The 16,999-nt window shown below is 39.2% G+C and overlaps 1 protein-coding gene across 1 annotated transcript; it reads right to left on the minus strand.

Moving 5' to 3' along the window:
- Window positions 1–950: 950 nt before the first annotated feature.
- Window positions 951–13,852, minus strand: LOC133290016 (vegetative cell wall protein gp1-like). The gene is made up of 4 exons (XM_061488061.1): window positions 12,650–13,852; window positions 10,657–10,956; window positions 1,106–1,170; window positions 951–975 (listed from the first exon to the last, which is right to left on the minus strand). Exons 1-4 carry the CDS (start codon window positions 13,850–13,852, stop codon window positions 951–953), a joined length of 1,593 nt encoding a protein of 530 aa, XP_061344045.1.
- Between the last annotated feature and the right edge of the window lie 3,147 nt (window positions 13,853–16,999).

Raw genomic sequence — 16,999 nt, forward strand, 5'->3', positions numbered from 1 at the left:
CCTCAATTTTGTACCTAATAATCATGGGTGGCACACAAGGACCAGCAATGCCTTGGTACTCTTACAACCCTTCCTAATTTATATCATATTTGATCCATAATCATAATCTATGCTTACTTTCTCCAAGTTAAACTAATTTCAATCACCATTTTCCTTTGCATGCATCATGAACATAAAACATAAATCAATCCTAGAATAGGCCTATTGCCCTTCCATCATACATATACTTCTATGTTACATCAAGTCTCCATAATACACTTTACATCATCTCCAATGAACATATTACAAATTACATTTAATTACAAATATTACAACATAAATCCTCCAAAATAAACGCGGTAATCATAAGCTAAACTTAGAAAAAACATGGCATGAACATCAATGATACAATGCATAAATTCTAACTCAAGGCGATGTTCATGATAAGTCTAACCTAGGCCCAATGGCCCCAAAATGCAAAATAAGTATAAGTCCTCTTGCTCAATCTACGGGCCTCTTGCCCGCCGCTCCAGCTCCACTGGCACTACCTGAAACAAAGTTCCCAAAGCGGGGTGAGACATACGGATATATCTCAGTAATTCAGATGTTTTGGAGAATACTTCACCCCATGGCTCACTTCGATGCATATAAACAATATTACATAACATTTAAAACAGGATAGAGCAAGGGATTTAGTGAAGTAGGGAAGCATAGGAAATCAAAATACGACGAAGCTAGAATGGTCAATGTCAAAGCCACGCAGCGTCTAGCCTATTGGCCTCGGCAAATAGCCTACGGGTTTCAAACCAAGGAGTGTTCCCAGAACATCAACCAAGGCACCCTCCATCCATAACCACCCGAGACTTCCTAGTGTGCTCCTCTACGGATCACACACCACGACCCCAGGTCAACTGGAACTCCTTCACGGAGACCTATCCAGTGGAAGTCCGTAACGCCTGAAGGCAAACAGTCTACTGGCCAGAGACACTGTACATTCTATGTACCACAACACATACATTATCCATGAACATGTTATCCTATATTATTCACATACATTTCCTACCATTACCCTCAACGGGCATGGTGGAGCACACACAGGGATCAAACCCCAGTACCAAGGGATTACCTGAATAATCTCCTCTCCCACAGCTCCAATGCAATACTTCCCAAGCTAGGTACAAACAGAAATGCCTGCACACAGGACATTTCCAATTAAATTTCCATTTACCCAACATGTAACATCACACGTAATTAGGAGAATACACAAAATACCTTAAGAATAAGAATGCACGTGTGAAAAATTAAACTTGATATATATATATATGTATTGTTTGTTGGCTTTCGAATTTATTGAGAACTAGCATAGGATTAAAACTAAGTTAGGAAATTATTGAAGTATAGTATTAAATGAAGATTTATTTTAGACGTATGAAACTTTAATTTTAAGTATAAGGATGTGTATATAAATTGTAACATAGGAAAGAAAAGAAAATATGGTGTTACTAGGGCTATGTTGGATTGAAAATCTCATGGGTTAGTGTCTAAGTTAAAAGGGATTTTGGGCTGCACATGTTAGCTCTTTTCCCTTGTTTTGGCCGAAGCTAGGAGGCCTTAGGAGGCACAATTTGATCAGCCCAAAGCCCCTACAAGCTGTCCCAAACTTTTATCTTATCTTAGTAATTCCACAAGGTCACTTTCTATTGGGTAGTATCTACAAATGGCAACAAAGCTTTATCCTCTGATTTGTGCGCCTTGAAGATCGGTTTTGATCAGAAAATTCTAATCAAAGTGTCATTGTTATGACACAAGGCTGCACACTCTCTTACATCCTCTCCCTTACGCATAGCCTTTGCAAAAGCAACCATGTTGCTTGTTAGACTAACTTTGAAACCTCACTTTATCTTATGCAACCAATGGCTGAAGGAAGGTCAGCCTTGCATGTAATGTTATTGGACCAAAAACATCTCACCTTGTCTCATTTGTACGCCCCATGTGAGGAGAGTCTTCAGTAAATTTTCTGATGGCTTAGCACCATTTAAAACAACACTTAAACCCCATTCCCTCATCCTCCAAAACGCTAAACAAAGAACAAAGTGTCCCAATCCCTCAACCTACCAAAACTGTGACCTTATGCCTTCAAGAGAAGAAGTGTAGCTATCATCTAGTTCTCCTTTCCTTTTCTTCTTGAAACCGTAAGCCCTTGAAGGAGGAGCAATGATAGAACTCATCCTATTCCTTTCATCTTCTGGTTTAAAGCTCCTAAGTAAGGGGTTAACTTTTCCTCTCATTTCCTTCGTCTCACACAAGACTCTCATGAGACTATTCTTTGTTGCATGCGTGGACCTTATTTTGGTGAAGCCTATCCTTCCTTTGAGCGTTGCTAGGTGGACGCTGGAGCAGTAGGAAGTGGAAGCTCCTTCTATTTTCTTTTACAAGTCGAACCCTAGGTGGTGAACAAGAAACCGTAAGTGATCTTCTATTCTTTTGGGTAGCTTTGTCTTCGGTTTTAGAGCATCAATGGAGGGCTGGTTATTTTTATGTTTAGTTCACCTTGTTGTACCTTGAACTTAACTCAAAAAGCTCTAGATATAAACCTAAGAATGATCATACAAATTAATAAGTGGTACTGTTTACATGTTATATATATATATATATACCTAGACTTTTTATGAAGCTAAGTATGTGGACAACACCTTATCCCCTCTTACATCGCATCAAGTAGGGTTAGTAAGTCTTAAAATAATTTATATTCTTGAGAAAAGGTTGCTGTATACTTTTGTTTTGCTCACTGTTTTGCGATGAAATGAATTAGACCACAAATATATTTATTTTGTGAGAAGATGTTGCCGTACGAGGATCTTTTGCTCACTGTTTTATTATAAAGTTGTCACTGTTTTGCTGAAGAAATACACACTGTTTTGCTTAAAATCCCTCACTATTTCGCTGTAAAAATTATGGACAGCATGTTTCTTTTATTTTTCTTGAAAACGTTGCTGAAGAATGGTTTTTATGCTCACTGTTTGCTGGAAAATTTGGTAGCACAGCTCACTGTTTTCAGCGCACTGTATGGAGTATAGGTGTGTGAAAAACACTCACTGCTTTATTAGAAAAATGTCCACTGTTTTGTTAGAAAGAGGTCCACTGTTTTATTAGAAAATGTTCACTGTTTTATTGGAAAAATGGTTACTATTTGCTCACTGTTTTACATAAAAAAAAACGTTCACTGTTTTTACTGAAACACGCTACTGTATTTTATGCAATTCAAGTTAGAAATCTTCTGTAAGAGAAACATGAAAACTGGTTCTGCCTTAGAGGAATTATTAAAAGAATTCCCTACTGTTTAAAATGAACAAAGGTTAATTGAGAGTTAAAAAATAATTTTTAGAAAAAGAACCTTAGGGCCGAATGCTATAGGAATTTTTAAGCTTGGGAATTTGATGAATAAATTGAATGTACACTGATTGATTATACTGTAAATTAGGTACGAAAAATCCTTGAGAAGTTGGACTATATCACTGTTTGTTGGTAACTTAAATTTCGACGTACGAGGTATGTGTAGGCGGTATTACCTAATGTGACTATTGGCTAGTGTATGGAATTGTGATGTGTTGCTCACATTTGTTCTATGTATGTTATGATGATGATGAGCCAATGGTAAGAATATGAAAGGATGATATGATATATGCATGCATTTTACATCATAATACATTTTTCTGTTGGGTGCGATTGCATAACATGGCATCTATACTTGATTCATGACATCTTGAATATATATATATTTGTATTGAGGACATGTGACTGAGCATGCATCATATAGGCATGCCTGGTACCAGGAGAGGGGACACTTGGCTTCAGTCCGCATAGGTTCCACAGTGGGATTCACCTTCATGGGAGCCATTAGGAATACCCACTGTGATGCTACGCGCACGACGGTGCTATGAGCGTAAAGGAAAAAGGGCGTTATATACGCGTTATGATATATAATGAAAAGGATTAAATGTTTGAAGTGACTATTTATGATTTTGTGCCTAGTTAATATTGTTGCATTATGGTTTTGTTGCCACACTACTGGGATTTTCTCTCACCCCTTTGGGGCTGCTATTTTTACAAAATGGCAGGAGGACGTAAAAGCTTTTGAGGACTTGGATATTTGTTGTTGGCTTCTATTGTTTGGGCATGCTGCTATTGATGTGATATTTTATGGATGACTGTATGAAATTGAGAAGCTTGTATTACTGTGAACTATGATTTTATTATTGCTTTACGATTTTATGGCCAGCAAGTATTTTGGAAACAGATGTTGAAACGTTTGCGAAAAGGATTTTGACATGTTATCTAAATGCTGAGTTTTGAAAAGTCTTTGCGAGCACTTTGTAAGTTGTCGTACTGGGGCTACGGACCTCCGATTTTCTTATAATTTATATGCACGCGTAGCCCCAGGTGTCTAGTTTCATTATATAAACCTTGCAAAGAAATTCTGAAAGATCGATTTATTATGAATTTTACCAGCCAGGACACTTGTGATATTTCCCCTATTTTCTCTCTTATTTTGCGAGTTATGTTTCGAGGGGCAAACGAACTCCAAATCACTATTATTTTATATGAACGTGAAGCCCCAGATGTCTAGTTTCCAGATTACAAAGAATATATTTTTGAATCGTTGAACTGGATTTTATACGAATTTTTAAAGACAGCAAGGTCTATCAGGAAATTTATATTTTTAACGAGTTTAAGAAATTTTGTGTACTCTGATTTTTGTAATTAACCAGATCCCCTCTTTAGTTTTAATTGGCAATGTAAAAGCGAAATTTTTTTCAGTCTCTAAAATACTATTAAAGAACTCTAATTCCGCTTAGCAAACAACTCTCTTGGAGGCCTACAAGAGAGGGTGTTACACAACACATGCAAGTTATCAAGCATACAAGCATGGTTCAAGAGTACTTACCACAATCTCTTTGGTCCGAGACCAAGGGCAACCCACCGAGCTCACGGTTCAGTGTTCAAATTCGCGGAAGGCAACTTACAATGATCATACGCAGCGCTGACGAGGGCGAGGAGTGATCGCCGGTGAAAAAGGGCATGGACAAGGAGTGGCTCCTGACAGGCTTCCAGCCAGGGGTTACACGAACGAATGAATCGAATCGACACCCGAAAGAGAGGGATTCCAAAGACTGTGCAGGTATGAGAGACTACACAGTTTGGGATGCTTATAAGAATTAATTGGTACTACTATACTAACAAGATGCATCTATTTTTTGGTAGCCTAGAACGGAAGAACTTCATAGTTAAGCGTGGTTGACTTGGAGCAATTCTGGGATGGGTGACCTTCTGGGAAATTTTCCCAGGAAGTGTGCGAGTGAGAAAAAAGCACACTGAAAAGTTTCGTGTTAGTATGTGGGGATAGTCATTGATTCTTGAAGCGGCCGGGCGTTACAAGTGGTATCAGAGCAGGGCCTCTCTCCCAGTACGGTGTGGTTCGAGGACGAACCAGGCGGAAGCTGGTGGGCATGTAACATCCCGAGCGCTGACGAGGGAGGGGAGTGATCGTCGGTGCGAAAGGGCATGGACAAGGAGCAGCTCCTGCCAGGCTTCCAGCAGGGGGTTACATGAACGAATGAATCGAATCGACACCCGAAATAAAGGGATTCCAAAGACTGTGCAGGTATGAAAGACTGCACAGTTTCGGATGCTTATAAGAATTAATTGGTACTACCTATACTAACAAGATGCATCTACTTTTCAGTAGCCTGGAACGCAAGAACTTCATAGTTAAACGTGCTTGACATGGAGCAATTCTGGGATGGGTGACCTCGGGGGAAGTTTTCCCAGGAAGTGTGCGAGTGAGGAAAAAGCACACTGAAAAGTCTCGTCTTAATATGTGGGGATAGTCATTGATTCTTGAAGCGGTCGGGCGTTACAAGTGGTATCAAAGCGGGGCCTCTCTCCCAGTATGGTGTGGTTCGAGGACGAACCAAGCGGAAGCTGGTGGGCATGTAACATCCCGAGCGCTGACGAGGGCGGGGAGTGATCGCCGGTGCGAAAGGGCATTGTAACAGCCCGTTGTACACCGGTATTGTTAACATTTATTTATGATATTAAGCGCAGTTACGGTCACAGCTTTTAATTATTACGCTTTTTATTGTTTTAAATGCTCGCGTAATAATCGGAAAAAGTTTATTCGCATTTTTATAAATGAACTGCTGTGATTGTAACTGCGCATGGACAAGGAGCGGCTCCTGACAGGCTTCCAGTGGGGGGTTACATGAACGAATGAATCGAATCGTAACCCGAAAGAGAGGGATTCCAAAGACTGTGCAGGTTTGAGAGACTGCACAGTTTGGGATGCTTGTAAGAATTAATTGATACTACCTATACTAACAAGATGCATCTACTTTTCAGTAGCCTGGAACGGAAAAACTCCATAGTTAAGCATGCTTGACTTGGAGCAATTATGGGATGGGTGACCTTCGGGGAAGTTTTCCCAGGAAGTGTGCGAGTGAGGAAAAAGCACACGGAAAAGTCTCATGTTAGTATGTGGGGATAGTCATTGATTCTTGAAGCGGTCGGGCGTTACAAGTGGTATCACAGCAGGGCCTCTCTCCCAGTACGGTGTGGTTCGAGGACGAACCAAGCGGAAGCTGGTGGGCATGTAACATCCCGAGCGCTGACGAGGGCGGGGAGTGATCGCCGGTGCAAAAGGGCATGGACAAGGAGCGGCTTTTGACAGGCTTCCAGTGGGGGGTTACATGAACGAATGAATCGAATCGACACCCGAAAGATAGGGATTCCAAAGACTGTGCAGGTTTGAGAGACTGCACAGTTTGGGATGCTTGTAAGAATTAATTGATACTACCTATACTAACAAGATGCATCTACTTTTCAGTAGCCTGAAACGGAAAAACTCCATAGTTAAGCATGCTTGACTTAGAGCAATTCTGGGATAGGTGACCTCCTGGGAAGTTTTCCCAGGAAGTGTGCGAGTGAGGAAAAAGCACACTGAAAAGTCTCGTGTTAGTTTGTGGGGATAGTCATTGATTCTTGAAGCGGTCGGGCGTTTCATAAAATGTTTTAAGTGTTTGGGAAGTGGTCATATTGCTTCTCAATGTCCAAACAACAAAGTCATGATTTTGGAAGATAATGGTGATATTGAAAGTGAAGGTGAATCTGGTAATGAATCCATGCCTTCTTTATAAGATGCAAGTGATATTGAATTACCAGTTGAAAGAGAGCTTTTAGTGGCTAGAAGAGCTCTTAGTGTGCAAGTTAAAGAAGATAAGGAGTTGCAATGAGAAAATATTATTCATACTAAATGCGATGTAAAGGACAAGGTGTGTTCCATGATTATTGATGAAGGAAGTTGTACAAATGTTGCTAGTACTAGTTTGGCGGAGAAGTTAAATTTAGCAACTCTAAAGCAACCTAGACCTTATAAACTACAATGTTTGAATGATTGTGGAGAAATCAAGGTGAACAAGCAAGTGGTAGTTCCTTTTTCAATTGGAAGGTATAAGAATGAGGTGTTATGTGATGTTGTGCCAATGCAAGCTGGGCATATTCTCTTAGGGTGTCCATGGCAGTTTAATAGACGCATAATGCATGATGGGTACACCAATAGATACTCATTGGTTATGAATAACAAAACCATTTCTTGCTCCTTTAAGTTCAATGCAAGTGTATGAAGATCAAGTAAGGTTGAAAAAAAAGAGTGACCAAAAAAAAGAAAGAGAAAATCTGAGAGAAAAAGAGAGTGAAAAATAAGTTTCAGGTAGTGAGAAAAGAAAAGAAATAATACGCTAAATAGATTCCTTGTGAACTAAGCTTTCTTTTCCACCAAATCACTTGTCAAAATCCTAACTATCTCTCTCTAGATGAATAATACTAACTCTCTTTGGATGAAGATTTCTCTCATTATAAAGCTCTTCAAGTAGAAAAGAAAAGAGATTTAGGATCACAAGACCTAAAGCTATCACTTTTGTGTAATAGGATCGTTTCTACAATCAGGAATTAAAAAAAAAAAAAAAAACCTTGACCCGTTATCTATATGAAAGATAAGAACCAAAGGTATAAGAAGCATAAGACACCACACTCAAGAAAGAAGAAGGTGAGTGATAAGTCTGGTTTGAACGCCACAAGAACAAGCTTCTTGATAAGTTTAGAGTTCTATATAAGAACCAAAGAGAAGAAATCTCTCTATTATATTATAACTTCAAAATCTGATTACAAGAGTTATTTTAAGGCACTTTTGGAGAAAACAAAGAAACTGTAGATTTGTGGCATAAAGTTATCAGATAACTACACAGGTTGCAAGAATTCGTGGCTTTTAGCATTGTCCTAGGTAGCGCTAGATCTGATTTCAAAGATCTTTTGTTGGAAAGATTGTCCATCAATTTCTGCTAAGGATGGCTTTTGTTGTACCCTTTGAAGTTTTTTCTAATTTGACACTAAAACTAAGCAAAGTTAGGTCTTTGTTTCGGCTTTTGGAAATTTAGTGAGATATATGGATTGTCGTTGATATATTGTTTTTCTTCTCTGATCGTGTGGGCATGAAAAGACTGCTTGAGAAGCTCTTTCCTAACTTTCTCCACACTTGGATGTGAATAGAAATTCACCTTTCCGACAAATAGAGTCAATGAATTGTTGTGGATTTGGAGCTTGGTTTGTGTCCTGCAATGGGCAATGTATATCTTTGTGTGGGTGCTCGAAGTAATAGTGATATGAACCAAAGCTCCATGAGAGATACCATAGGTGCAATCTCAGGTGAGGCTGATAAAGGGAGAATGTGTATTGACATGGTGACTCTAAGTTTTGGTAGAGTAGCAACTCATGAATATGGTGATTTTCAGATGCCTCCTTGAAGAAAAGTAGAAGTGTTTTGTCTGAATAACACTTTCTTTTTTCATTGAGAGACCCAATGGGTCCTTTTTATTTTGAGTGCATCCAACTACCTCAACTACTTTAATAAATATACAACCACCAACTACATCAATAAATATACAACTACCAACTACATCAATAAATACTATCTAGAATATTCTACATATTCTACACTCCCCCTCAAGTTGGGAGATATATATTGATCATTCCCAACTTGCTGATCAAATTCTCAAAGGTCGGCTTAAGTAATCCTTTGGTGAGGATATCCGCCGTCTATTCCTTGGTAGGTATATATGTCAAGCATACACTACCGTCTTCTAATTTCTCTTTGATAAAGTGACGATCAACTTCCACATGTTTTATTCTGTCATGATGAACAGGATTTTGAGCAATGCTGACAGCAGCCTTATTATCACAATATAATCTACTAGGTAGGGAGTAAGAGATCTTCAACTCCTCCAGAAGCCTTCGTAACCAAATTCCTTCACAAATACCATGGGCTAGAGCCCGAAATTCTGCTTCTTGCAACAACAGTTTGTTTCTTACTTCTCCAGGTCACAAGGTTTCCCCAGACATAAGTACAATATCCTGAAGTAGATCTTGGGTCCATTGCAGAGCCAGCCCAGTCTGCATCTGTATAGATTTCAATCATCCTTTTGTGCCCTTTTTTAAAGAACATTCCTCGACCAGGGGTATTTTGGAGGTATTTGAGAATTCTATAAACAGCACTAAGGTGTTTTTCCTTAGGAGAATGCATGAATTGGCTAACCATGCTCACAGCAAAAGCAATATCAGGACGAGTGTGAGACAAATAGATTAATTTCCCCACTAGTCTCTGGTATTGCTCCCTATCAACATCTTCCCTGTCCTCAACTCCCATCTTGATATTAGCTTCAATTGGAGTCTCTGCCGGCTTGCACCCAAGCATACCTGTTTCTTGCAACAGGTCTAGAATATATATTTTTTGAGTTAAAGAAATTCTTTCCTTACTCCGAGCAATTTCCATGCCAAGGAAATATTTGAGAGATCCAAGATCTTTTAGTTCAAACTGGTCAGCTAAACATTTTTTTAAATAGGTTATCTCCTCGCTATCATTACCAGTGACAATTATGTCATCAACATAAACGATCAGAATAGCAATTCTTCCTTTGTCGGAGTGTTTAAAAAATAAAGTGTGATCAGTCTGAGCTTGGGTGAACCCTCTTCCCTTAACAGCTTGAGTAAATTTCCCAAACCATTCTCTGGGAGATTGTTTAAGTCCATAGAGAGACTTCTGCAACTTGCACACATAACCATCCCCTTTTTCAAAACCAGGAGGTGGATCCATGTAAACTTCCTCATGGAGATCACCATTCAAGAAGGCATTCTTAACATCTAACTATTGCAATGGCCAATCAAGGTTGGCGGCAAGAGATAGCAGAACGCGGATAGTGTTAAGTTTGGCAACAGGAGCAAATGTCTCCTGATAATCTATCCCATGAGTCTGAGTAAATCCCTTAGCAACTAATCTGGCCTTATACCTATTGATGCTATTGTCTGCATTGAATTTTATTGTGAACACCCACTTGCAACCAACAATTTTCTTTCCTTTAGGTAATGTCACAAACTCCCATGTTCCATTTTTTGTAAGTGCATCCATTTCTTCTAATACTGCATTCCTCCATTTTGGGTCATCAAGTGCTTCTTGGATATTTTTGGGTATCCTGGTACTATCTAACATAGTGTTGAAAGCACGAAAACCTGGAGACAACTTTTTATATGAGATATAATGGGAAATAGGATGAGCAGTGCAAGATCTAGTACCTTTCCGAAGAGCAATAGGCATATCAACGTTGGCTGTACTAGTACATTCAAGTGGGTTGCTGGAACTAGGACTCGAGTCAGGGTCCTGCAGTCTAGAGTATCTTCATATGTTTTGCGCCTACTGTAAAATTTTCCCCATTTACCAGGAGGATCACAAGGAGGATCATTAGATTCAGGTATAGTTGCTCCTCCTGTTTCCATCCCAATAACTCCACCTGTTTCCAAAGGCCAAGGTAAGACAACAACATCATTTGCTTTCCCAGGCTTATCTTCATCCATACCAATACCAATAGACTCCCCCTAAAGAGAAGTCGGGGAAAAAAAGGATTGTGTCTCATAAAAGGTAACATCCATGGAAACAAAAACCTTACGGAGAGAAGGTGAGTAACACTTATAACCTTTTTGATTAGGGGAATATCCTATGAAGACACATCTGATAGATTTAGGCTCAAGTTTGGACCTTTGATGTGAAGGAATATGCCCAAAAACTACACAGCCAAATATTTTGGGAGGAAGAGAAGAAAGAACACTGAAAGAGGGAAAAGATTTAATAAGACAGGATAAAGGAGAATGAAAATTTAGTACCTGAGAAGGCATTCGATTAATGAGATAACAGGCTGTCAAGACGGCTCTGATACCATGTTAAGAACCTTGAGGTCACCACTCCAAAAGCTAGCTCAAAGGGTGGGAGTGCCCAAGGCCTTATAAACTCCACATTAGTTGCACATACAACCAATGTGGGACTATATATCTCAACACTTCTCAATGAAAGAAGATGGTTTTATGTAGGTGGGGAATCTTATCCCTACAGAGATAGGGGAGCATAACCGTTTTTACCCACTCCTCACTACTTTTAGTGAGGAATTGTTCCACTATCATGTACAATAGGTGAGCTGTGCATGGAGTGAGAGATCCTCAAAGGTGTTCAGATTGTCTCCTTGGATAGTTACTAAATTCGCTCCATCAACATAATTTGCCAGCAGATGCCTGAAAGCTGGGAGGCCAGCGCATATAGACCTTTTCATAAAGGTCACCATGAACAAACGCATTGTAAGTTAGGTACTCTTGATGGTCATATTTGTAACCCAATTATTATGAAAGTACTAGTACGTACGTACGTACTTATTCTATTTCAAGAAATTGGGTATTCATGATCTCATTAGTGTGAAGGGTATCTTAAGCTTGGGCTTCACAAATTAGTTGACAATCTCGGACTTGTCACGAAGTATAACAACCAGGAGATAATAAAACATAGAGTCAGATATTGATCAGGGTTAATGCTATACCTGAAGATTCTTTTGCATTCTGCTTAGTATTTCATGATTATTTCAATAATTCAAAAACTCATATCCATTAATATTTCTGAGCGAAGAACACAATACAAAGAAAGAACGAAAAAAATAAAATAAAATAAAATAATTAACTGGTATAATTTTTCATTATTCAGTTTCATACATATGAAATGATTTTATATTTTTGCAAACCAAATAACCGCTCAGTGCTTAGAGTGAATCCATGGTCACAGCTATAGCAGCTGTTGCAAGTGTCAAGTGACTGATAACAAAATGGCTATAGCAAGTCCGATAGTTGCCCAAAATTTTCTCCCTTGCCTTTGGTATGATGGTGCACCATTCTGAGGAAAAAAAAAAAAAAAGATTTGGTAAAAGCTGTTAAGGATTGATTCCCCTAAAATTCAAGCTCCTGTTAGGTTGGGTTATGAATGGATTTATATTAAGAAGCTCCCTCTTGCAAAAATTGTTTAGATTCAAAGCGTCGATAATATACAGACTCATTGTGACTTGTGTTGAAAATTTAGCTTTGGTTAGATGATTCGAGGCAGAGGAGGGCGAGGAATCAAATTTATGACCACCTGATTTAAAAGGCTTTGATATAACGTATCAAGGATTATAAATATCATCTTCTATAAGTAGAGTTTTGTATGACGTTTATGGATATTATTGTGATTTGAAATTTAACAGGTTAAAGACATTACCGCATTGGGACTTGGTGCTGGTGCCTCTTCTGAATCTGCTGTAGTAGTAGTAGTGTCGTCAGTTAGTGGTGCTGGGGGACTCTTCCGAATAATGGTTGGTGCTGGAGCTAGAGATAGTGCGTGATGTCTCTTGTGCTTGTGCTTGTGTCTTCTTCTCTTGTGCTTGTGGGGAGGCGGCTCTGGCGTGTCATCTTCAGGTGCTGGTGATGGTGTGTCTATTGCAGGCGTTGGTGCAGGCGTTGGTGGGTTACTTAATGGCGAAGGAACAGGTGATGATATTGGTGCTTTCTTTTTGTGTGCAGGTGATGGTGCTTTGGCTGGTGTTGGGGATACCTTTGGATGTGGCAATGGTGGTGGTAATGTTGGCGGAGAAACGGATGGTGGTACTGGTAATGGTGGAAGGGAAACAGGTGCCTTTTTGGGTGGCTGTGGTGGTGGAATTTTAGGGGATGGGGCTTTTGGGCTTATCGCTGGTGTAACCTTGGGAACTGGTAGTTTCACAGGAGCAAGTTTTGGAGGTGTAACTTTGGGGACTGGTGACTTCACAGGAGCAGATCTTGGAGTTGTAACCTTGGGAACTGGTGGTTTCACAGGAGCAGATGTTGGTGGTAAAACCTTGGGAGCTGGTAATTCCACAGGAGCAGATGTTGGAGTTGTAACCTTGGGAACTGGTGGTTTCACTGGAGCAGATGTTGGTGGTAAAATCTTGGGAGCTGGTAATTTCACAGGAGCAGATGTTGGAGTTGTAACCTTGGGAACTGGTGATTTCACAGGAGCAGATGTTGGAGTTGCTGCCGCAGTTGCAGGCGGCTGAGTGGTGGTTGGTGGTAGTTTGCTAAGAGTTGGAGAGGTTGCTACTGGTGGTTTCCTTGAGCTAATAGGGGTTGCTGCTACAATGGGTGGTTTTGTGGCAGCTGATGGTGTGCCAGAAGTGGGGGAAGCTGCAGTCGGTAATTTGCTAGAAGTGGGAGAAGTTGCTGCTGGTGGTTTTCTTGAGGTACCGGGAGTTGCAGCCACCACGGGAGATCGTTTCGGTGCTGATGGTGTGCTAGAAGAGGGGGAAGTTACAGTTGGCAATTTAGAGGGAGCAGCTGGGGTTGAAGTTGGCAATTTTGATGGTGCACCTGCTGGTTCTTTGGCATTGATTGAAGCTAGGGGGTAGCAGAGGCTCGCTAAAATCAATGCCCAGAACATTGCAGCCATTGTAGGATCTGAATTGGTGGAGTGAGTTAGCTTCTTATTTATGGGCTTATGGTATGTGGAATTGTGGATTATGGTAAGCTTAGAAGGTTGAGACGTAGTGCTAAGATGTACATGATATGATTGCAAGGGGAGATGTAGCCTTCGTGTGATTTCTACATCACCACTTATGATCCAACAAAATGTTAACAACGGAAAAAACATAGCTTCCCTAACATCAAGTGACCTCTGAAATCAGAGCTCTTTCTTTTTGGACTTTACTTACGCCCATGGTTGCATGTTAGTGAGAACACAATTTTACCTATTATATTTACATTTGACCTATATGTAAGTGCGAAGTCATTATGTTCTGTTAATATCTGATGATCCGAGATACCAATGTGATTGAGATGTTCTCTCTTCTCTGATGGTGAACTCAATAATACCCCTCAACTTTGCCCCTTCAAGGAAATGAAAAGAAGCAAAATAAACTATACTGTATTATATCATTACATTCTTGGCAACACCTCCGCAAAAAGGCCCAGACTTTAGATCTTAAATTGAGAATAAAAATTAGCAACTCTGTGATTTGTCGACATCAGAAAATTGAATACGTACTTATGACTAATATAGTCATCATGTTTAACAATTTTATTATCTATAGATCCTCATTTAAAAGACGAAGGCATATACTTGTTTGCTATTACAAACAGAACATCTTGGTTGATGTCTCGCATTTTGTTAAAAAATTTGGAAGGGTGGTGTGTAGTTACTGGAGAGGGGCTTGGCTTCTATTGGTGGTGGTTCTTTATTCTCTTTCCTTCTCAGCTGAAAGAATTGCTGCATTACATCTGTGTGCACAATGTGGCCAAGACGTCTTATCTTCATATATGGATGTAATTGCTGAACAGGGGCAGGTGGCTTATCTTTTGGCTGACATTTTCTACATTTTGTAAAAAGCCTGCAAAAAAGTCCAGTTACTATTTTTTGTAACCATCTATGACCTCTATGTATTGCATATGACATCTTTAAAATCTGCGTTGTCAATATTTGATTTATTGAGCTTTCAAGCAATCCCGAACAGAAGTTTATATTAACAAGAGGAAACCCATCACCTATTTTTAATTCCAGTATATTTCAATAATGCGCGCTATCTTGGTTGGACAAAGAAAGAAGATTAGAAGCCTTAAAAAGCAAATTAGCAACAACATTCACGTGAAAGCATGTGGACAATTGGTTTGTATCCAGAAGTGCTATGTATACAACATCATAAGCAGAAACCATGTTTTGTAAGCGTAATAACGACATCAACTTCTGCGTAATAAATAAGGAGTTTCATTTCTCTAAAGAGAAATCCAACCACTATTTAGTTGAAATTTTAAAGAGTTCTAAAATGTGGTTTCTTAAGATAAAACTAATTAAACTATAGTTGTAAGACCTTTTAATATTACCATTAGTAACATACAATACGTTTATTTTGTGCTACCTATAGTTAAGTAAAGGCATATAAATGATGGGATATCATCTTCTCATTCAACAGCTAAAGAGAACTCTCTGGTTGCTAAGAGAAAATTCTAGCGGGCCCCACTTACAAAACAAAACCAAAAAAACAAAGGGTTTGACACGGCTTTCGAAGAGTCAGCGGGAAGCTTTTCTGTTCTCCAATTGCTGAAGAATTATAAAACCCATAAATGATAAGGAAAATATGAGACATTTTATTTTAATCATACACATCTACTTTGTGCAAATACAAGGATAAAAATACTTATAAAGATTTCCCTTTTCCCTACACTAGCAAGTTTAAAATTTTATATGTTGATTTATACACATCTACTTTCATTCAACATACATAATATAATCAGTAATATAATATTGTATCACAACATTTTGTTTCATATTATATTTCTCTTCTTAATACATGTAAATAGATAAAGGCTCAATGATGGTGTCGTCCTGAACCTGGTCGGTTGAAGATTAACACAGATGGTGCTTCTTCCCTATCTAGGCAGCATGCTAGCTGTGGAGGCCTTGCTAGAGATCACAATGGTGCTTTTCTGGGTGGTTTCTCTTTCAGATTAGGTTTCTGTAATCCTCTTGATGCAGAACTCTGGGGTATCCTCAAAGGGTTAGAGCTGGCCTGGGGTACTGGTGCTAGGAGAGTGGAGTTGGAATGTGACTCAGAAATTTCTCTTAGCACTATTCAAGAAGGGAGCAACAATCACAGAAACTCTCAGGTTGTTTCCCGTATTCACAAATGGCTTGCTGAAGATTGGGATGTTCGTTGGGTCCACACCTTTCGAGAAAATAACAGATGTGCTCACTGGTTTGCTTCGAGGCATTTTGAGGATGATAATAATCTTATTGTTTATCATTCTCCTCCTTCTCCTTTGTTAGAGCTCCTTCTTCAGGATGCTTCTGTAGATCTTTTAAGTTCTCGCGTCGTGTAATTTTTGTTTTGTTTGGGGCTTTTGCCCCTCTTTATTACAAAAAAAAAAAAGGCTCAATGATGAGATCATGATCATTAGACCATTCTCTATAATTGTTCCTGGTCTAGAGTCATTACTAAAGTGTTAGTATTAGTAGGTGTCCGAGAGGCAATCTGATAGTCGAATGACACTGACTGTGCTATTGAGCATTTATTATTATTATTCTTTATTTATTTCATATTACATGTCTCTTCTATAATATGTGTAATGGATAAAGTCCCTTAGGATAGTAGGGTTGTGCCTTAAGGATTATGATGAGATCATGATCATGAGGACTCAAGCTCATTACATGATTATGCCCTAAAATCGTTCCTAGTTTAGAGTCACCAATGAAGGGTGTAGTTCATCTCGATTAGACTAGTATGACAACAAATTACTTACATGGAGATGTAAGGTACAAACCTCATGTGTGCAGGCATGGAGATATCTTAACCTATGTCATAGGTGGATTCATAATGGACTGAGTTACATCTAACAAACCCATCGAGAGACTACACAAGGAATCTTATAGAAGTATCATTGGATCAATAATGTTTTTCTTCATTTAGTTGTGTGGATCATCCTCAGACTTGAGGTTGTTATTAGGCACTATCACTACAAAAATATATGCTTTTAGCGATGGACAAAATATGTCGCCCGAAAGATAGAATTCGTCACAAATCTGATATGCGACAGATTTTACAGG

This window comes from Gastrolobium bilobum, unplaced genomic scaffold, assembly GCF_033153095.1.
Source record: "Gastrolobium bilobum isolate Gb01-03AN ecotype WA unplaced genomic scaffold, APGP_CSIRO_Gbil_v1 utg73902, whole genome shotgun sequence".
NCBI lineage: Eukaryota > Viridiplantae > Streptophyta > Magnoliopsida > Fabales > Fabaceae > Gastrolobium > Gastrolobium bilobum.

Bases quoted from the DNA above. Each gene is read 5' to 3' on its own strand.
- LOC133290016 (XM_061488061.1), bottom strand. From the start codon at position 13,852: ATGGCTGCAATGTTCTGGGCATTGATTTTAGCGAGCCTCTGCTACCCC. The intron at 10,957-12,649 runs GTAATGTCTTTA...ACTTCTCTTTAG, and splicing joins CAGCACCAAGTCCCAATGCG to GGGGAGTCTATTGGTATTGG. The intron at 976-1,105 runs GTAATCCCTTGG...TGTGGTACATAG, and splicing joins TGGGAGAGGAGATTATTCAG to AATGTACAGTGTCTCTGGCC.